The sequence below is a fragment of the Mesoplodon densirostris genome, chromosome 1, assembly GCF_025265405.1.
Source record: "Mesoplodon densirostris isolate mMesDen1 chromosome 1, mMesDen1 primary haplotype, whole genome shotgun sequence".
NCBI lineage: Eukaryota > Metazoa > Chordata > Mammalia > Artiodactyla > Ziphiidae > Mesoplodon > Mesoplodon densirostris.
Genome location: NC_082661.1, coordinates 145,428,254 through 145,451,143, shown reverse-complemented (window position 1 = coordinate 145,451,143; position 22,890 = coordinate 145,428,254). Strand labels below are relative to the sequence as shown.

General features: G+C 33.0%; 1 protein-coding gene across 1 annotated transcript in view; it reads right to left on the bottom strand.

Annotated features, from left to right (window-relative positions):
- Positions 1 to 1,539: 1,539 nt before the first annotated feature.
- CHIC2 (cysteine rich hydrophobic domain 2) overlaps positions 1,540 to 22,890 on the bottom strand; it is a 49,345-nt gene continuing 27,994 nt past the window's right edge. Inside the window, exons 4-6 of the mRNA XM_060091050.1 lie at positions 6,376 to 6,432; positions 6,150 to 6,209; positions 1,540 to 2,926 (exon numbers count right to left, since the gene is read on the bottom strand). Coding sequence (XP_059947033.1) covers positions 2,876 to 2,926; positions 6,150 to 6,209; positions 6,376 to 6,432 — 168 coding nt within the window. The 3' untranslated portion in view covers positions 1,540 to 2,875. The remainder of the gene's footprint in view (positions 2,927 to 6,149; positions 6,210 to 6,375; positions 6,433 to 22,890) is intronic.

Sequence of the window (22,890 nt, the reverse complement as noted above, 5' to 3'; positions counted from 1 at the left end):
GCTCTACATACAACACTGAAAATACAACCATGGAGAAAGTTGTTACAAAACTAGTTTCTCTAGTAAGAAAAGGATATCATTGTTTACTAGTATTCAAGGTTGAACACTTGTTGATTTTAGGCTAAAATTACATGTTTATATTTTAAATGGATGAAACCTAGTCATTAAAAAGTCTTTAAAAAGCATCTGATGACCATTTGATATAGGCGAAGTTGTGAGAGAGAGGCATATCTACCTTAAAAGCTAAATGTGTCACTTCAGTTTTACTGTAGTCATTAGGTTTTGGAGTACATATTTTAACTCAGGTATATAAAAGTCATGTACTAAAATATAATAAAGTTTGCAAAGTACGTTATTTGATAAAGGAATGTTTCTACAAAGGGATACTGGACTAATTGTAAAATGCCAGTAATATATGAACAAAGATCATAAGTATAATCTAAACATTAGATTTTCTGCTAATACCTTTCCTTGGCCAGTTTTACAAGTACTATGGTTCATGTCTCACAAACTTTAAGTCAGAAAACAGAAACTAAAGATCATCATTTAAAACACTTTCTTTGGACTAATGTTCATATAACACAGGCATCTCTGACATTCCTAATTTCCAGTAACATGGGCACTTAAATTCATGATTCAAGAAAGGGTAAACCAGAGGGCTTACACTGAGGGGTACTAATGAAAACCCAAGCGTGAAAATCTAACTCCTCAAAGCATCACTGGCTTATGGTAATGCCACATACTAAGCATTCACAGCTCTTTTCTATATATTCATTAGAAATATAAGAGTGCCCATTTCTAGGGAATCTTTAAGCAACTGACATGTTGATACTTCTCAATAAAATTAGGAAAGTTTTAAAAAATCCTATACTTAACATTATCAAGTATGAAAACTACCTTACTGTTAACAATATTCTTATGGGAATATAATAATGTCAAAATTACAATATATAGAAGAATAATAGGAGAAAAAAATATGCCTAAATAGGTATAGTTCTTCCTATAAAGCTGATTAATACGGTGCTTTACAAATTTACAAAATTTTAGATTTGGAAAACTGTGTTGCATAGTCTACACAGTCATCATATTTTTCTGTTCTTTCGGAATCCTAAGGCAGAATTAGCATTCTCCATTCAATAATCTGTCACAGGGAAACCACAGAGGAATACTAGAGTTTCCGAACAGCATTACCTTTTAATTTGCACTACTTTAAGGTGATAGGACACATCCAAGACACAAGGTAAATAAAGTGAGAAGTGTATGAATCCTTTGTACTTTGAGCTTTTCATAGGAAAAGTGTTTTATAAATTCAAGTTGGTGTTTTTGGAGGCAAAGAAAACAAATAAATCTCAGACCAAAAAAAAATCCTAGTTTTTAAGACAGTTCCTAATGTCCAATATAGGATATAAGATACTGGCATTCAACTATCCAAATTTACATAGAATAGTAGTACTTTGGAGAAATATAAATAAATACTTTTTAAAAATACAGGTATATAAATTAATGAAACTGGTATTTAAAAGATTTAATACAAGGGAAAAAAAGTATTATATAGTGGTACCAATTCTTAATACAAATTAAGCATAGTTTATATAATTTCAAAAGTTATTCACATTATTGCTCGATACCACAGTTGTACGGAACAAGTTCTTGACACACACAAAATTTGTATAATTTCAGGTTTATAAAAACAAAAATTTATACATAGGCCATTCAGAAATTTAGAAAGTTTTAAAATGCATGGAGATATGTACAACCAAAAGGAGAAAAAAATGTATGTCTGTACATATTTGAAAGAAACAAAGTGATCTGACTCAAACTTGTATGTCACACTCTCAATCAAAAAAGTATACATAACTGGACTGAAAGCAAACTAGTGGACTAAAACAGTACTAAATATGCCCTTCATTTCTTAGTAATAATCTGTTTTAAATATTAATGGGGTATTAAACACCAGCTTACTTTAATTCTACAACTTTTGCTTTCTTTCAAAAACTTTTCAGAAATACATATCCATTCTACAATTGTGTTAGACTGGGACAAATATTTTCCTTAGAAATTTTTTAAAGGAATATTTCTATACTTTTGTATACAAGATTTGATAAACAATAAAAAATAACCCAAATAAGGCCATTATTAATATCATCTTGATCAAAAATATACAGATTGTAATGCTACTATATTTTGTGATCCTGAGCTCTAGTAACCATTAGATGCATGCATACCATTCAGGGATTTGTCTATTCTAATGAAAATAATTTAATCCTGCCTTACTACTTTTGAAGACAGAAATACCTTCAAAACTTTTTGATATGTCTTCATAATGTTACAGATATTTCTGCTGTAAACAGAGCATTAGGAATTGTATGAGAAAATACGTTAGGGTTCAAAAAGCTATGAAAGAAAATTTACTATTTTAAAATAATGACAATAAATTTAAAAAGCAAGAAAAATAATACAAAGAGGGTGCTTGCTAGAACAGATAAGTAGAGTCTTACAAAGGTCTTTTTCTATATTAAGGAATTAATAAATAAAGGACCGTGTGTACCTTGGTGGTAAAATAAAAAAGGCTGGCCACTTTTTATGCTAAGTTCAAATGTATTTTTTTGATAATACAAAAAAGTAATCCTTGAAAATCAGAATACATAACATAAAAGAGCACAATAACTTAAGTATTAAACATCTGTATGAAATAACTGTTGCAAAGTCTGACAAAAATGCACACTTAGAACATGCGGCTATTTAAAAAAACAAAAACGGAAAAAACACCACACGATTCTGTAGAACCAATGTTATGTCACCACCAGGAGAGCACCAAGCAAGGCACCATTGGAAAGACAACATACTTGGAAAGTCTCTATAAATAAAGTAAATGCTAATCTGGTCGAAAAATCGGTGTCTTTGGTAAAAATTCTATGAGGATGACCTGTAGAAGGAGAAAAAAAAGTTTTAAAAAGATTTAAAAAAAATTTTATCTTAAAAAAACTTCAGTTATATTCCATCACTTAAAATGATTCTGATAGTGCCTCTGATAGACAGAAGGAGAGTACATGCATGAATGAATGAGAAAAGGAAGCTAGCATTTACTGAGAACTAACTACATACCAAGTGTTTCACACTATATGGATCTATTTAATCCCAACAATTTTCTGTGAGGCAAGTATTGTCATACTCATTTTATAGATGAGAAAACTGATGATCCGAGAAGTGTAACACCATGGATTGTGGAGTCAGTATTTGAACAAAGGACTGTCTTAACTCCAAAGCCTTGCCCTTTCTACTGCCCTATGGTGGCTGTAGCTGACCCAATATTCACTTCCTCGGGCTTCCTCCCTTTTACCTAGAGTTGTTCTCATTTTACTGTACCAGGATATGTGATCTCTAGAAAAAGAGTTGGTCCTCTTTCTCTTAATTTTTTTAAAAGTCTTTTCTTTTTAGGTTAGCAAAATTAAAGGTTAAAATTTGTTCCAAAAGACTTTTTACAAGAAAACTAAAGGAAAATCAACAAATACAAAACACAGTAACACAGAAAGACACAAGTTGACCAGAGCTGATTTTTATTCTAAACTTGGAACTGTCTTAAATTACAATCAATTCTTCCTCTTGTTCCAACTCTATATGGAATAGATGCTAAACAAAAAATTATTTGAACAGTTTCCAAGTTTGATGAACTCCTCATGCTTTTTCAGAAACTGTGTCTTGATATGACCTCCAGGTTTGGATACTCTTCTACATTTAGCCACCTGGGCCAGAAACCTTCATTTTCACTCTTCAGTTCTGGCTTTTGATCTGTCTCAATAAGGAAGGTATTTCTATACGTGGCTCCAAAATATTCCTCTCCTAGCTGACTTACCCTTTGGTGCCCCCTGGGTCACTCTCCTGACTTGTTATTTGCCTACAAAATGTTTATTAGCTTCCTATCCAGCTTCTTTATTTGAGCTAGATTCCTCTGTTTCTCAGTTTCCTCATCCATGAAATAAAGGGATTGGAAAGATGACAAGATTCTTTGTAGCTCTAAAATTTGATGATTAAATTACATTTTACAGTATATACTACATAATGAATAATAAAAGCTATCTTTGACTATACTTGAATTATTACTAGTTTTTGAAGAATCTATCTTACAAACTTTTCCCTTCAGAAGCCACACATAAAAATTAACCACTTGTCTCATTTCTTCTAGATCATACTGCTCTGCCATATCTGAATAAAAAGAAGTTGGTATTTTTCATAGATTTACTCCAATATTCAAAATATAATCGAGGAGAATTACTTCCCTTTAACCAACAAATGAAATTTCTGTACGTTAAATAAAATCTGAGGTCCAATAGATATACATGGTAGACTATTTACTGTTTTAACCTTTCAAAACTATTTTTAGGGGTTTTTAAAATTATGTTTTTCCCCCATTCAACTATCACAAACATATACATATACATACACACACACACTCTCTCTCTCCAAGAAAACTTAGAAAAATACATTTTTTAAGCAATTTCTATTGTTTTTTAAATGACTCTTCTTAGTAGAAGTGTTTATTTAAAAATTTATGATAATTAAAGGAAACTATTTTACAAACACAGCACATAAGTTCAGAATGTTTTGGAAGGTTAAATTAAATTATTTTATTTTAAGTAATAATAGAACATCATAAAAATAAACATGAATATAATATGCATATTTTATGAATGAATGACATTCTTATAGTTCTATCTGGATATAATAGCATTGGGAATAACTTTTATGTTTTGCTTTCCAAAGTAAATTTAGAAATGTGCAAAATAAATAAACAAATAAATTAAAAGCTCCATTTTAAGCTTAGTGTTTGGGTTTATAAATATAGCAAATATTTTTTTCACAAAATCCTTTAAATCTCTTACATATCCATCCCTCCTCACAAAATACATAAACTCTCTCACCATCTATGATGAAAATATAAGACTAGCATATTCCTAGGTCATTCTCAAAACAAGTTATTTGAATGTGCTTTTATTATTATAAAGAAGTATCAAGTGCCTTTTTATCATCATAGATTAACATGCTTAATATAATAGATAATGATAAAATCTACATTATTTGGTTCACTGAATAGAGATATTCTATGAAAGAAGAGACATTTTAAAGATGTCTTTTATGTTCAAGGCTAGAAATGGGACTTGATTGTGTGCTAAGAAAGAGAAAATGCTACAGAGAAAAAAATTTTATGACGATTTCCAACTATTTCCAGTATCTAAGCACTGTTTTCATCAATCTTTTATACACACACACACACACACACACACACATACACATACACATACACAAACACAAAACCTATGATGTCTATACTGTTTCAAAGAATAGACAAAATCTGTCAGAAATGATGTGTCAGGTACTTAACTCTTTCTCAGATCTTTTTATTTTTGTATATTACCTTTCCATATTTAAAATAAAACACCCAAGCTCGAGGGAGAATAAATAAAGATTCATAATTTTCTATAGTTTTCTGAACTTTTCAGAAGGAGAAAAACTGTTCAAGTAAATCAAGTAGTCAGTAAATTAAATCCCATTCTAAGCCCTAAAATTCATTGTATATACATGCCCATTAGACATCTTTTAAAGAATAAACACAGGATGAGCAACATCTCATCTCTTGTTTACTTTTAAGATAATTTTTACAAAATAATATTCCAATAACACATTAAAAGACTCTTTAAAGGCCACTGAGGTATGGGCAGTTAAAATCTATAAAGGCTAAAGGTTTCTTAAGCTCCAGCGGCTTGACTGAAAGGTTTTCTTCCATACTTGGAAACCTGATTAGCATTATATAAAAAAGCCATATCTGACTTGCTGCGTAACCAAAGTTGTGGTTATTCTTTATACAGCATCTAAAATTTCACACTCCATCAACACATGTTCAGCCTATTTTATCTTGGCAATTAATTTATTATTTTTCAGAACACAGTGAAGCCTTGTTTTCAAGTCATTCATAACTTTATAAATCAGTCTTGCACATGAAACCATGCATCTGTGAACCGTAGAAAATCCTTGCGCTCAGGAGATTAAGCTCCTGACACCTTTGCTGATTAATAATCATGGAAAGAATAAGATCAGAAGCAAAATAAATGATCATTTAATAGAGAAGCTCACAAAACAGCCCTTTAACTTACATATTCCATCATGTTATTCGTTTCACATTTCCTTTTGCTCAGTCTCCAGTGCAAGCACAGCTAGACAAGAAGGAGAGTAAAAGAAGAAAAATGAGCTCTATTTTATTGCAGCACACAGGCTAACCCATTTGTCCACCTTTCATATTTTTAGTTCAACAAAAGCATCTGTTTCCATACTGTGCAATTCAGATCCCAACGGTACGAAGCTGCTCCCTGTGGTACTCACCTTGTGGTATAACCTATTGTTTTCCCATTCTAATAACTTCTCAATCGATCTTCGTGTCTGGAAGACAAATGAGAAAAAAGTTTACTCTTGACTGGTTTTAGAAAAACTTTGTTTTGCAGCTGCTTTTTGTGTGAAAAGGAAAGAGGTATAAGACAGTGACAGAGTATAGGGTGGTCTATAACACTATCAATATGCAAGCACTAAATTGTAGCCTGAACAGAAATAGTATTCTATTTTGATAAAGATATGGTTCTGTTTTTTGGCATTGTATTTTTTAACTGTTTCGAACTTGCTAGCCTCTGATTAAAACCATCAAAGTCTAAACAGCTAATGTTATCTACCAAATGACACAAATTTAAATCCCCATTTCTTTCAAAAATATTTTTGTAATACTTAAGTAGTAAAACAAGAATACCTTAATATATATATTTTAAAACAAAGGTTATTTACACATTAGTTAACGAAATGAAAAGGGCCTTTATAGTAAATTTAAAAAGGAAATAATTAAAAGTTAATAAAAAAATCAATTTGCTAACAAATCAAACTAATTTTTACCTCATACTTAAAAATAATGTCCAAATTTAAAAGCTAGTTTATTAGTCCACAGATAAAGATTTTCAAACACAGGCAAAACTGCATTTAAACCAATCATTTTTGTTGGTTTTCAAACAAAATTGTGGGCTTTTTTTGAAAATCAAACTCTTTATTCAATACTACTGTTAAAGGAATCAACTAAGAAATTTATATTTAAGATCACTTGATTTTTGCAATATATACTATGCAGCATGAAATGTTTCTTGCTTGGGAGGAATAAAGGGGAGGAAAATTCATGGTGCCAGGTGTTAGGATGAGACTGACACAGCTGCAGGTGCAAACAGGACAGTGTTGCCACAAGAAGCAACTGCAACTTGCTGCAGCTGCAGCTTCATTCAGTCTCCAATCATTTTTGTTGGTTTTCAAACAAAATTGTGGGCTTTTTTTGAAAATCAAACTCTTTATTCAATACTACTGTTAAAGGAATCAACTAAGAACTTTATATTTAAGATCACTTGATTTTTGCAATATATACTATGCAGCATGAAATGTTTCTTGCTTAGGAGGAAAAAAGGGGAGGATAATTCATGGTGCCAGGTGTTAGGATGAGACTGATACAGCTGCAGGTGCAAACAGGACAGTGTTGCCACAAGAAGCAACTGCAACTTGCTGCAGCTGCAGCTTCCTTGCAAGGAAAGGAAAAAAGCATACAGCTCCATTAATGTGGCACAACTAAATAAGTACTAATCATCAAATATGAAAATCTTCATGTCAAACAAGGATGAGCTAGGTGAAAAACTGTTAGGATCAAGCTGGTTTTGAATACTTGAATGTTACATAATAAAATGTTTAATATTTATTTCAAGTACCTACTATAAGCTAGTTACCATATTACCTCTTAGCATGTTAAACATGCTAAAGACACACCACAGTCACAGAGGTGCCAATTATAATTCATAACTACTACTTACTGCCTTACATTTCTAAGCTTATGTCATAAAAATCAGAAAATCAACTAACTCCCTGGATAATAATATGCCAATGACTAATTTATTACATTACTTTTTTTGAACACTTTTTTGGCAAGAATTTTAAAGGAAAAAAGTGCCCTTGTTAACAATGATCAGCAAACCTCACTTGTTTCTTTGTAAAGATAGCCTTTTAGAGGCAGCTCTCCTTTTAAATGAAAATAGGGCAGCAGTTATGGTCACACTTTTTGTTAATTTAGTTGCCAGTCAGCCCCAAATCAAAAGAAAATAAGGCTGCAGAGTGTAATTAACATTCAGTTCAGTCGTTTTGTCCCTTGTCTAGCCCCCAAGCTTTGTTAAAATTGCCATCTGAATGCTGAAGGCTGTAGGGAAATCGATTTGATTCTAATCGCACCATGAAAAGAACATGATCTAACTGCTTTCAGCCCTCCGTAAATCTGTACTAGGTCTTTAGCACAATACAACTTCCAATTTAAAAAGCACTGAATGTCTCGTCAATGACTTTGTGAAGAAAAAAGAACAAGGAGCAGACATAAAAATTCCAATAGTTGTTTAAGCATTAAAGTTCATTTGCATCACAGCGAACCTGAAAAGGGCTGACCTCTCAAACCGCCTCTCAGGTCTATGAAGTTGTAGCCTTGACAAGCTCACATTGACAGAGCTCATTGACTCTGAAAGGCTACTCTATCAATGGTGAAAAATGGCAATAGGTTCTACTCTGAGCAGGCATCTGCCTGCCCACCCGCTGCTAAACCAATGGCAAAAGCGATTCAAAACCTGAATCTACCTTGTAATCTTCCTTTCTAGGACCTTTTAATAATAGATTAAGATTACTATACAATTTGAGGTTTTACTTTTTACTGATGGTTTACAAGGGGGGCAGGGAGTATGAAAGAAGTAAGGTGGGGAGAACAAGGTTTCCAAGTCTCTTGTTTCATATTAATGTATAAAAATTAAAAGTTTAACATTACATTCTGCAAATATTCATTACTCACAGAAAAAAGTGTAGTTACCACAATCATCGTTTCATCACAAATTTAAACCCATACTATATTATAACAAGAATAAATCTCATTATGAATGGATCTCATGGTGTATGATACATACACACACACATAAATTTAGAAACTTAAATATTTACTTTAAATAAATCAACTACCAGTATTTGAATAAAAAGTAATTATAAAGTATGAACCTTAAATTCCAAGATATTTATGTAGGAATTCTGAATTTATCCTTTGCCTCTAATTGGAAGTTTAATGACAAGGTTTGATATAATAATTATATCTTACAATATTTAAGAATTCTAAACCAAACAAACGGTGCTACGCCATATTCTAAGTAAGCATCTAAATATAAAATATTTTTACACACTTGACAGTCTGGAGTAATAGCTGTAAATTAGCACCATCTAATCTTGCTATAAGACTTCTTTCCTGCTTGACAGGTGAAAAAAAAAAGCACTTGCACGTGCAGCTTAATTAATCATTGCACTTGACATCTCAATGATTTACAGTGAGGAGCAGGTGAGAACATACAAAACCAGAAAGGAACCCTTCATCTGAGTGGAACATTTCTAGCACACTAAGGTGACAAGTATATAGATTGTAACAGTCATTAAAAAAAAAAAAAAGAAAGAAAAGAAAGAAAGAAAAGAAACTGTGCCACAAATTATTTGTTAGTAACAACAAAAGCTCAAATTAAATGGGGGAAAAAAAGCTTTAACTACTGAGAATGTTTAATACTTTGTAATTATTTTAGTTAACAAAATCAAAATATATTTTCACAATTAAATACAATACCAATTTGGCAGATATTGAAAAAATATATGACACTTCAGCATTTATAAAAGCTATTTAAAGCCTTTAAACATGAAAAGAAAGTACCTTATTATTGCAGTAATCTAGAAATAAAAGTTAAGAGTTTATGTCCACAGGGTTGTCAGATAGCTATTTCTAATGAAATATAAGATTTAACATTGCCAAACTCTGTAATTACTACTGGACAAACTTAACCATATAAAAATCTGTCCTTGATTTTTAAAAGTTTGTATCGATCACCAAATTCAACATAAATTAAAGCAAACTAATATGCGTCAGAAAAAAACCAATATGTATAGGGTCTGTCAACATGAAGTACCAAAAAATAAAATCATCTTTCAGTATTCTAGGCCAGTGGATCTAAAAATAAGTCATCTTAATTTTCTTAAAAGAATTTGGTGCTTGTGAAAAGCACCAGATTGACAGTCATGGGAACTAAAAACCTTCTGTTTAACTGAAAGAACAGGGGAAAGGGCAGTGCAGGCTTCAGTGCAAGCTCCCTACAGTGGGCCTTAATCCTTTTCAGTGCTCACACCCTGGGGGCGAGAGGACAGGTTAGTGGTTCTTAACCAATGAATCCTCAGTCCTTCTGCATAAGATGATCAATAAGAAATCTAATTTTATCATGGATTCTTATCCTTAATTAAAAGCACCAAGACCATCAACTCATACCATGTAATCAAAACAAGTTTTTTATGAGAATAACATCATGTCAACTAACCTGGTTGGGAAAAGGACTGCTCCAAGCATCTGGACTCCTACCCATCTCCCTCATCAGAGCTCTCACTTTAATTTTTTTTTTTTTTTTTTTAACACATTTCCTCATTTCAGCACCTTGCTAATTATATTTTTCTCACTGGTGAACTAGTTCTAATATAGCTGTTCAGCAATGTTAAAGTAAAAAATAATAGAGGTTTAAAAACATCATTACAATTATAAATAGACTTATTTATTAAATAGACTCAACTTGAGTAGTAAGTAGTAATAACAGGAGGATAGAAATTTTGGCTTCTACTCCTTTGGTTCCTTTACATTTTTGGTAGAATTGTGGAAATAAGTCAAAACATGCAAACTGCAAAAGAGGTAAAATAGCCTGGATAATTCACATAGGAGGCTAATTAAATAATGATTAATCAACAATTAATATTAGGTATGATATAGCCCTATCAATTTCCAAAGAAGCACCTAGAGTAAGCTTACAATAGAAAAATACATATGAAACACCTAGATAAAGTTAAGTTACTGCAATTGAAAATTAGGATTTCCTGAAAATTCAAATTTGACTTATTATTAGAAGAAACATTTTTGTAATTTTTTTCTAATATCATACTTTCTAAGGAATATGTTATTATTCCCTTTAAACAAATTATGTGCCACTAGATATAAATAAGTCTTTCAGGACAGCAAGAAATCATTTAGAAAATCTTCAATGTATTACTTCCCTACTTTGTTACCACTATTACTTAACAGCATACTCATTACCAATGATTCATTTACTCACAATCGTTTGAAAAAACGGTTTTTCAAAGAAGTAGTTTTCTAGAACTTGCTAATAAAATCAACAGAAATCTCATAGATTTTAAAGTACTTAAAACCAAAGGAAAAATGTTTAATGTGGAAGCTGTAACAAAATTTCTCTGAATTTTTCTCAAAGAAATGGCATTCTTATCAGTCTTTAGAACATAAGATGCTAAGATATGTTAACAAAATGTATAAATAGGGTAGCTCACTAATAACTATTTGTAAAAGTCCAACTACTTAAAATTAAAGCTTATTTGAATAGGACTTATTCATAACATCACAGAAGGTCAAAGTGCAATTTCAAATGTTCAATGTCTTATTTAAAACAAGTTTTAGTTTTAAACTCCTAAGTTTATAATGCATTAATTAAGCTTTAGCTAGAATAATGCTTTGAATGTATTCATAATTTTTTAAACTTTTACGTATTTTCAAATAAGAACTATACTTATCTTTTGTCATCTGTGCAAATTCAAATCATTAAAATAAGTGAAACAAAAATGTTCTTAGTTATAAGTCATTAGAAAGAAACCATACAAAATTTTAAATAATTATTTTAACTTAAGAGAAAATTACTTGATTCACCTCTGTCTGTTCTGGATTAATATAAATCTTATACTGCAGTTATGTGCAGAAAATTAAATGGCATATCTCAGTATTATGATACATGAAAAATCTATATTCACCAAAAGACAAGCTAGAATATGATTAGATTCCTCAAAAGGATTTTTAAACAAATTCCCTTCCTGTACTTAAAGGCCGCTTTTAAAATTTTTATGTGAATATTAACTTTTAAGTAACCTAGATAAACTAAATATCCACTAAAGTATATTCAGAACAATCTTTTTCATACTGTTTGTTAAAAGTACTATTTTTAGATGAAGATAAACTAAACAACTGCAAATATTTTGTGTATCAAAAATGCCCTTTTAACTTAGTACTGAGCAGTGACTTACAGGTACTAATCTTAAACAAGGTATGCTTAAATACAATTTAATCAAGAGTGTATGACTAGGGCTTCCCTGGTGGTGCAGTGGTTGAGAGTCCGCCTGCTGATGCAGGGGACACGGGTTTGAGCCCTGGTCCGGGAAGATTCCACATGCCTCGGAGCAACTAAGCCCGTGCACCACAACTACTGAGCCTGCGCTCTAGAGCCCACGAGCCACAACTACTGAAGCCCGAGAGCCTAGAGCCCGTGCTCCGCAACAAGAGAAGCCACCGCAATGAGAAGCCCTCACACCCCAATGAAGAGTAGCCCCTGCTCACCGCAACTAAAGAAAGCCCGTGTGCAGCAAGAAGACCCAACACAACCAAAAATAAATAAATAAGTAAATTTATATTTTTTAAAAAAAGAGTGTATGACTAGGCCTGTGGTTCTTAACTTTTTAAGGTTACTCTGACTACTTTGTGAATGATGAAAAAGGCATTTATGCACCAATATGTAAAATGTTGCACACAATTTTAAGGGGTTATCCACAAATCTCTGATAACTTTTCAGAAAATACTGATAACATCTCAAAAAACTAAAACTGAGTTTCAATTGACAGCAGAAAATTAGAAAAATTATTCATAAGACAAATGAATTTCACTAAGCTAATACAGTCAAATGTATTACTATCAGGGATTTTAAAAATCTATATAACTACACAAGGAAGAATCACTGGCTAGAACCAACAGGTGGGGTAAAAAAATATTACTGCTGATTAATTATAATGGACAACTGGAGAAACAGAAACAAAAAGGAGTAAGGAAGAGTATTTGTTGATCTTCACTTTGGATGTGACCCCATGCCATGTCTTCCCTTTGTTACCTTATTTTATTTTTTTATTTTTTTATTTTTTGTGGTACGCGGGCCTCTCACTGTTGTGGCCTCTCCCCTTGCGGAGCACAGGCTCTGGACGCGCAGGCCCAGCAGCCATGGCTCACGGGCCCAGCCGCTCTGCGGCACGTGGGATCTTCCCGGACCGGGGCACAAACCCGTGTCCCCTGCATCGGCAGGCGGACTCTCAACCACTGCGCCACCAGGGAAGCCCCTTTGTTACCTTATTTAATCTTCACAGTAAACCTAGAAGGCAGCTTGTATAACTTTTATTTTACATATGAAAACTGTGTCTTAGTGGGGTTAAGAAACTTAAAGCTACACTAGGAAATGGTGGAGCTGCGATTTGAAACTGGGATTGTATGGCTTTCAACATCATGCTCCCTCCATTATTCAACGAACTATGAATTTGTAACTTGTTGAATAACACGTCTATGACACGCAAGGTATCTTAAGCCACTAACTAGGCTATCGGCCTTGAACAGCCACCTTAATCTAAAACTAAATTTTCTCCAGCTCTAAGGTCTAGAGCATTCTACTTTATTCTTAAGTCTCAATGAGATTTATCCAAAATGTATTTTGTTTTTGTTTATATCTTGCTTTGTGCAACAAAACATGAACTGAGGTATATTATTATTTTATAGATTAAGTACACAGGCTTAAAGAAGTTAAATAGTTTGCCCAAGGTCACACAACCAGTAAGGGTAATGACAGGATTCAAACTCAGATCTCTAAACTTTAAACCCAACATTCTTTTTACTTGGGATCAGCAAGCATAACTATTTTTACTTGCAACTGAATTAAGAGACATCAATTTACAAATACTCCCATTCAAGGCACAAACATAAAACGAATACAATGTCCTTAAAATACGATTTCTTCAATTCCAAATATGAAGAAATTTCAAACAAAATGTTAAAAAACAAGATAGTGATAATCACACCATTCTTTCCTTCCCAACATGCAAAGAACAGCATAATCTTTATGTAAAGTCAAGGTAACTAGAGACTTATATTTCTGTGTAGGATGTCAAACTCAAGCCAACACTCCCATCACAAATAGAAATGGATAAATTGAAGAAGAAAAAAAAAACATTTGGGCTTCCCTGGTGGCGCAGTGGTTGAGAGTCCGCCTGCCGATGCAGGGGACACGGGTTCGTGCCCCGATCCCGGAAGATCCCACATGCCGCGGAGCGGCTGGGCCCGCGAGCCATGGCCGCGGAGCCTGTGTGTCCGGAGCCTGTGCTCCGCAACGGGAGAGGCCACAGCAGTGAGAGGCCCGCGTACAGCAAAAAAAAAAAAAAAAAAAAAAAACATTATTTTTAAAACATCAGAAAATTCTGGAAGCAACAAGGACTACATGAAATAAAATCCAGAGAAGGAAAGAGCCCTTTCTAAATCATTTGATGATTATGTACTGGCCATTTTCTTTCTTTGTTGATTAGAGAGGTCAGCTGAGGATTAGGCTTGGCACCAGTGGGACTCTACTAGGGAAAAGGGAAATCAACAGAGCTTTTGTAGGTTGTACAGCCTGGCCCAATGGACTGGAAATTAGATGTACCCTAAAATGCAAAGCCAGTTTTCCCTAGAGACACTACTGAATTCGGGGCAGCATGGAAGGATGGGGGACCAAGACAAAAAGGCAGAGAAAAATTACTCACAGTCTCCTAGTATTTAGGAGACAAAATTCTGCTAGATGGAGGAGGATCTGCAACAAACTCATGATTGGTCTCCCCCTCAAAACACCTGAACCTGCATAAGATGGAAAGCTAAACTCAAAATATCCAAAGGATACAACCTTCTGAGAAGAGGAGACAAAGTACCTGCCAGGCCTCAATCAAAAGTCTGAAAGGGTCATACCCAAGAAATAGAAAACCAGAGATGGACTGAATCTACTAAACTTGCAACCCAGCCCAAACCACCTCAATCTCTGATTAGATCAAAGTGATCATTCTCCTCAAGCTATCTACCTAATACAAGACAGATGGGACCCTTGATTTTGGAAGATTTTTTCTGGAGTTTCTACTTCATTCTGTTTATAACATCTAGCATAAAATTAAAAACTTTAAGAGCCAGGAAAAAATGACCAACAATCAAAACAAAAACCCCACAGAAACAGATCCACAGATAATCCAAGTATTGGTATTAGTTGACAGGAATTTAAATTAACTATGATTAGTATGTTCAATTAAGTAGAGGGAAAAGATGGACAAAATGGGTGAAAAGATGAAGAATTTCAAAAGAGGACTAGCCTTTATGAAAACATCAAATGGACCTTCTAGAACTGAAAAATATACTATCTGAAATTAAGAACTCATGGCACGGGGTAACAGCAGACTGGACACTGAAGAAGATGAGGAAATCTTTCTATAAACCACCACACCAATACTATGTTCTAAATATTCAGAGGGAACTGAATGTCAGTCAGCTCTAGGCAAAACACATTTTAAAAGGAGCCTAACATATCTTTAAAGTCCCAGTGCCATCTCTGCACATTTAAGACTCAAAGTTTACACTTCTTTCTTGCATATCCTCTTTCATAGTGAGAATTTAATTTAGTAACATGTTTTTACTCCAGTTAAAAACAAATCGTCAGTGCCATTCACACTAACGGCAGTAATTTATTTAGCTTATGTAAGAATCAGTTTTCTAAGTTTCAAGCCTAAAGTATTCTTTAAAATGAAACAGCAATAAACATATTCTTCTGGTCCTAAGAAATTTTTTACATGAGATCCCCTTTCCACAGCAATTGAAGTAAGATTTCAAAGAGGTTAAACCTATTTCTTTACCCTTATAATGTGGGAGATACTAAAGAAGAGGCAAGAAACTGCAAACCGAACACTTAAGGATAAATGGGTGTTAGAATACCCGACTCTACCTTCAGTGCAAGTCCCTGTCCCTCCTACTTTGCATTAACTCCTTACATGACATTCTCAGTCTCTCTAAGAGTAAATATACAAGTTTTAAGGAAGGGTGTAATATTATTAAAAAAAAAAAAACTTTACCAGAAATAATGTGTACTTATTTATTAGGGAGTGAGAACCTGATAATTTTTCAAAGACAGGGATGTTGATTTTTGTTTTTATAAAAGTAAAATAGAAGCAAAAGCAATATATCAACTCTTAGTTGTCCAACTGGAACTTTGTATAAAATCTGATTAAAATATACTGTTTTCCTGCATCTTTACCTCCTTTATGGCCTCCTTCCTTTACTGTTAGTTTGCATTTTCAAGAAATACATGTTTGTTTAAATATTAGGGAAAAAATAACTGGAAAGCTAAGTCTGCTGAAAAACTAAAGTACTGCAAAAGCTAATATAAAATGCTTGAACATTGTTACCATTTATAAATCAACTGGATAAACTTACAACACTCAATGGGCCTGGATCTCCTATCTGTGAAATAATGATCTTTTAAGTTTCTTCCAAACCTCTAAAATCCCCCTGCTTCCAGGTATAAAATTAAATTATGATAAGTAATAAAAAACAGCTTGATTTTGTATCTTTATCAAAGAGTGAAAAAAAAGCATATCTGAGGCTTTAAGCCTGGGGTTCAAATTATGGCCTACTTTGTAGACTGTGGGATCTCAAATAGATTACTTAACTTCTGAGCCTCAGTTTTCTCATCCTTAAAATAGGAATAATATGAATGCCTACTCTTGGAATTTGGGGAAGATTGAATGACACAATACAAGTAAATTGATTAACTCAATGACCCTGGCATAAAGTGAACACTCAAGATTAGAAGAGAACGTATGGGTTTTGCAATATATATGTGTATCAGATCATCATGTTGTACACTTTAAACTTAAGCAATGTTATGTGTCAATTACATCTCAGTAAAGCTGGGGGTGGGGGAAGAATGCATGGGGTAGATCTTACGTTAAATGTTCTTGTCACGCCTACACACACAAAAAAAGAGGGAGGAAAGGAGTGAATTAATTAGAGGTGATGGTTGGGTTTACGGCATCGCTTATAATGTTGGTTTCACAGACGTATACTTATCTTGAACATATGAAAGCCCTTATAAATATGTTATATTTATAGGAATAAAGCAATTGGATAGCATTCGTTAAAAATAGTTAGCACTGGTTTTCCTATACTTTCTATTAATAATAATGACTGTCATAAGAATACATTTAATTCATCATCTCTTGTTTACCAGAAACTTTTCAAGATCGCCCTTCACTAAAATTTCATTATGATGTTTTTAAGTTTGTTTTGCTTTCATTACCTGAAACATGTTAGAGGCATTTTTCTTTATCTAATTCTTCATCCAAATGTTCACTGACATTCTCATCTTATGATTCAGAGTTACTGAATACAAGTGCTCAAATCCCAAACACAGAGTAAATTAGAGTTCTAAAAGTTTTGGGTAACTTTTAATACTGTTAGTATAACTGAGTAAGTATACTTCAAATTCCTCTCATATACAAATATTTGCAATTCTTTGGTTATGATTGTCGTAGGTTCACTTTCCCTTGATTTTTTTTAAGTCTTACAAGGCTGCCTTCTCACTCAAAACCCTCTACTCTTGACCTCTTCCATTTGGATTTTCCACCCCTTCTATACCCCAACCAAAGTAACTCACAATTATTGGATAACTAAACTTGAGGTTGAGAGAAAAGATATCTAGAAGTAAATCTAAGCATACTACAACTTAAAGTAAAAGAAATACAGTTAAATGAGATACAGGCCTTTTTTTTTTTAAATCAAAGTTTCAAAACTAAATAGCAATTATCCAAAAAAACTCAGAGAAGCCAAAAAAGTAAAAGAAAAATTAAAAAAAAAAAAAAGAAAATATTTTACTAAAATGTTAAATCTTTAGATTTGAAATAAAAATCAATATTGAGAACTTCTTTACTTAGAGCTTGGAAATAGCAATGTTTTGTAGACCTACACAGCTCAATTTTCAAAGGATTATAGATTTTTAGGGCTGGAGAGTACCTAGAGAGATCAGTCAGCCTCTCTTCTTCTGAGATTAAAAGAAAAAGAAGGTGTGGGGGGGATGATGGTGAAAGTCCAGGCTCAGAGAGGTTTTAAGCGACTCTCTCAAAGTCACTCAGCTTCAAACACTAATTTACTATTGTTTATACTTTATCACACTGCTCCTGCAGGAAAAAAAGAAATGTTATTTACTCTAAAAGACAAGATGCTTTTATTTACTTAGGAATCTTATTTTGAACAGTGAGGACTGTATCTTCTGAAATGTTACATTCTTACTACTCAAGAATTTCAAAAGCCAAAAGGCACATTCATTCAGCAAATAATTATGGAACATAAAGTAGATGAGAGGCACTGTGAGAGGCACTGGGGATATAGTAGTTAGCAAGACAGATACTGGGAAGAATAATAATAAAATGATATTAATAGCGACTGCCCTTAACTAAGCACACACTATAGCCAAAATACTATACTAAGTACTCTACATGCACTTGCTCTAATTTTTAAAACAACACTGCAAAGAAGAGATTAATGCCATCTTAGAGAGGTAAAAACTGAGGTTTAGAGATAGTGAACTGATCAGTCATTCTGAGTAAGTACCACTTTCCAAACCAGTTCCTCTAGCACCAAAGTGTAGGTCCCAGCTACCACATGTTGCAGCCTATTTCCCTATTCCTAAAGAAATGATTCCCTGATATAGGACGACATACAAATAAAAGTATAAAGGGAATGAAAATATACACTATTTGCAACAAATCCATATAGAGAGCACTTTTAGAAAGCCACACAATTTTGGTCATCATATGTAAGAGAGAGATTAAAGCACTAAAAAAAGGAGGTAAGACAACTCGTAAGATTAAGAAATTGGTGTATAAACATTCTAAAACTTAAGAGTTCTTCAGTCAGAAAGGATAATGGCTGAGAGCATATATAAACAAAGTCTATAAAACCACTAAATGTGGGATATTTTATATATATATGCAAAATCTTAGAAGACTGAAACTAATAGTTACCTTAGGATGGAAAACAAACTAAAACAAAAAATACTGTAACACAATGTACAGTAAAATTATGAAACTTGTTTCCTCAATAAATGAGCCAGGCTGAAAGCAAAACAAGTCATAAAGAGTTCACTTACTTAGACATCAATTTTCAAAACTATAATATTACAATTAAGGCACAATCAAAAAGCAAAGTATAATCACAAGTATCAACAAAAATAAGCTTTTGCAAAGTAAAGGTCATAAAATCTATTTAATGAAGCTGAAGCATTTTATTTGCTTGTAAGCCCCTCAAGCTCTTACAAAGAACACCAAAAGGCTGAGGTTTTCTGTTTTATTGTCTTCCAAGCACTTATCACTATTTGTAATTATCTCATTGCTTTCTGTCTACTTTTTAGGCTACAAGAGGAAACATATAACCTCTAAACAGTATCTAAACAGCATCTTAAACAGTACCAAGCCCACAGTGCAGCTTTAGAAATATTAATTGAATTCATGAATAAGTAACTTCCAGAGAATGGCATACTAGCAGCATAAAGAAGTAGTAGCTAAAACCAGCAATTTCATAAGACAGATATGCTTATATTCTAAGAGTATCAACTTTATTCAATAAGTCATTTTAAACATTTTCTATTAAAACAAATATATGTTATGTAATAGAACGTAAAATTCAGATGAGTGTCTGAGATGTAACACAAGACTTCAAACATATTTTGTGATTGCAGGTGGCTACTTCATATTTCTAGACCCTAAGGACATATATTTATTGTCTTTTGTTATTAGAGCTACTTCATGAAAAACATGACAAGTACTTACAAACTTAAACTACCTCTGCACTCATCTAGCCAATTCTCCAAATAGACTACATGCTCTTTGAGTATAGCGTTAATATAAATCTTTCAATCCGCAGCACAGTAGTTATTTGTCAAAACACTTCTATAAAAAGAGGACATTCAGACTTTCATTTTCAGCAACGATGCAGCAATAGGCACCAGATTTACCCTCTGGCCTGAAACCACCAAAACAAACAAACAAAAAACCAAAATACCCCTCAAAGCATATGAAACTGTTTTCAAGACAATGGACAACAGACAACGAAAGACCAAAATTCCTGGAGGACAGAGACAAATGGGAAAGGCTCTATGATTTCCCATGATTACTGATGTCAGAGAGCTTCCAGGCCACAGTGAATGGAGGGAGAGCCCAAACAACGCCTGGCAACTCCGAGTTAAGGAGACTGAGCTGAAAATCTGAGGAAACCAAGGCAGCTAGAAGCCACAGAACAGAGTACCAGAGAGGAAAGTGCTGCAAAGAACTCCAAAGATCTGCAGATAGTCCCTACAGAGTATTAAGGTGAGTGCTGAGCAGCACATGTGGGTAAGGAAACTACCAAAGGTAGAGCAAAGAACTACTAGAAAGGATTACAGGAAGAGTATCCAAAACTGACGAATATCCAGCACAAAGCCTCTTTCCATGAGCCAGACTAGAGAACATCACAATTAACAAGCTATTGAGTAAAGTAACCAGGAAGGTCTTGTCTCACTAGTGCTCAGCCCTAGACTAAACACTGCTCTGATTCCTCGAGAAGTTAAGCACAAATTGTGATATATATGCATAATGGGATATTATTCAACCATAAAAAAGAATGGAAAATTGATACACATTACAACACAGAGGAACCTTGATGAATGCTCCTAAAATTTAAGGAAGAAATAATGCATATTCTGCACAAATTCATCCAGAAAACTGAAGAGGAGGGAACACTTCCCAACTCATTTTGTGAGGCTATCACTACCCCAATGCCAAAACCAGACATTATGAGAAAAGACTACAGAAAAATATCCCTCATGAACACAGATATAAGACTTCTAAACAAACTTATAGTCTATCAAATCCAACAAAAATATTAAAAGAAAAACAGACATGACCAAGTGAGGTTCATTCCAGGAATGCAAGGTTGGTTTAACATCCAAAAATCCAATCAATTCCAATTGATCAATTCCAATCAAATCTAATCAAATCCAATTAAATTTGATTCCAATCAAATCCAATCAATTCCAATCAATTCTAAACTAAAAACAAAAAACCATATAGCCACTCTAAAGAAGCAGAAAAGGTATCTGACAAAATCCAACATCTATTCCTGATAAAAACTCTCCACAAACTAGTAGAATAAAACTTACTCAGATGATAAAGGACATCTACAAAACCCTGTAATTAATATGATACGGAATGATGAAAATGAGAATGAATTCCCCCTAATATCAGGAGCAAGACAAGGACATATGTTCTCACTGCTTCTAATCAGTGTTTTTCTGGAGAGTCTAGTCAGTGCAGTTAGAAATAAATGAACAAATTAAATCCAAAGCAAGGAGAAGAAATAATAAAAATAAGAGCAAAATATCAGTGAAATTGAAAACAGAAAAATAGAGAAAATCAGGCCTAAAGGAGTCCACTCTCATCACTCCTTAGAAATCCTACTCAGTGAAAAAAGAGAAAAAGAAATAAAAGGTATACAGATTAGAAATCAAGAAATAAAACAACATGGTTATCTATGTAGAAAATCCCATAGAATGTACAATAACATTCCTGAAATATAATAAGATCACAGGACACAATGTCAATATACAAAAATCAATTGTATTTTTTATGTACTAGCAATGAACAACTGGAAATCAAAAATTTTTAAATACCATTAATAGCACCAAAACCAAAGAAATAAATACATATAAAGCTAACAAAATATGTGCATGATCTGTATGCTATGAAAAAAATTACAAAATACTGATGAAAAAGAAATCAAAGAAGACCTAAATAAATAGAGAGGTATGCCACATTAATGGTTTAGAACACTTGTTAAGATGTCAATTTTCTCCATATTGATCTATAATTTCAATCCATCAAAATCCCAGCATGTATTTTTAGACACAACAATCTGATTCTAAAACATATATGAAAAATGAAAGAAATAAGAATAGCCAAAACAATCCTGAAAAAGAAGAATGAAGTTTGGAAGACTTGCCCTACCTGATTTCCACACTTACTATGAAGCTATAAGGTACTAAACTATACATATATATATACACACACACACATATATATGTATATATATACGCACACTAGATACTATATATACATATATATAGATGTATCTTGTATATAGTACTTTATAGTTTTAGAGTAGGTACTACAGCAGTATAGCATATATATATATACTATATACTATACAGCTATAAAATATTATAAATAAGACCACATGGTATTGAAATCAAGATGTACACACAGAAGTCAATAGAACAGAACAGAGTCCAGAAATAGATCCACATAAATATGGTTGATTGACTTTTGACAATGTACCAATACAATGGCAATTTACTGGAAAAAGGATAGTCTTTTCAACAAATCATCCTGGAAAACTTGAAATCATATGCAAAAAATGAACTTTGATCTACTCATACCTATACAAATACTGACTCAAAATGGGTGATAGATCTAAAAGTAAAATGCATTAGAGATCATAGGAGAAAAATGTTGTGACCCTAATTTAGGCAAAGAATTCTTAGATATGACACCAAATGCACAATCAATTTTTAAAAAATTAACAAATTGGACTTAAGCAAAATAAAAAACTTTTGCTCTGCCAAAGACAATAAGAGGATGAAAAGACAATTACAGACTGCAAAAATATATTTGCAAATTATATATCTGACAAGGGATGTCCTTCAATTGGTGAATGGATAAACAACTTGTGATACATCCATACAATAGAATGCTACTCAGCAATAAAAAAAAAATAAACTATTGATACATGAAACAAAATAGATGACTCTAAAATGCACTACCTGAATGAAAGAAGCCAGATTCAAGTGGCTATATACACTGTATACTTCCATT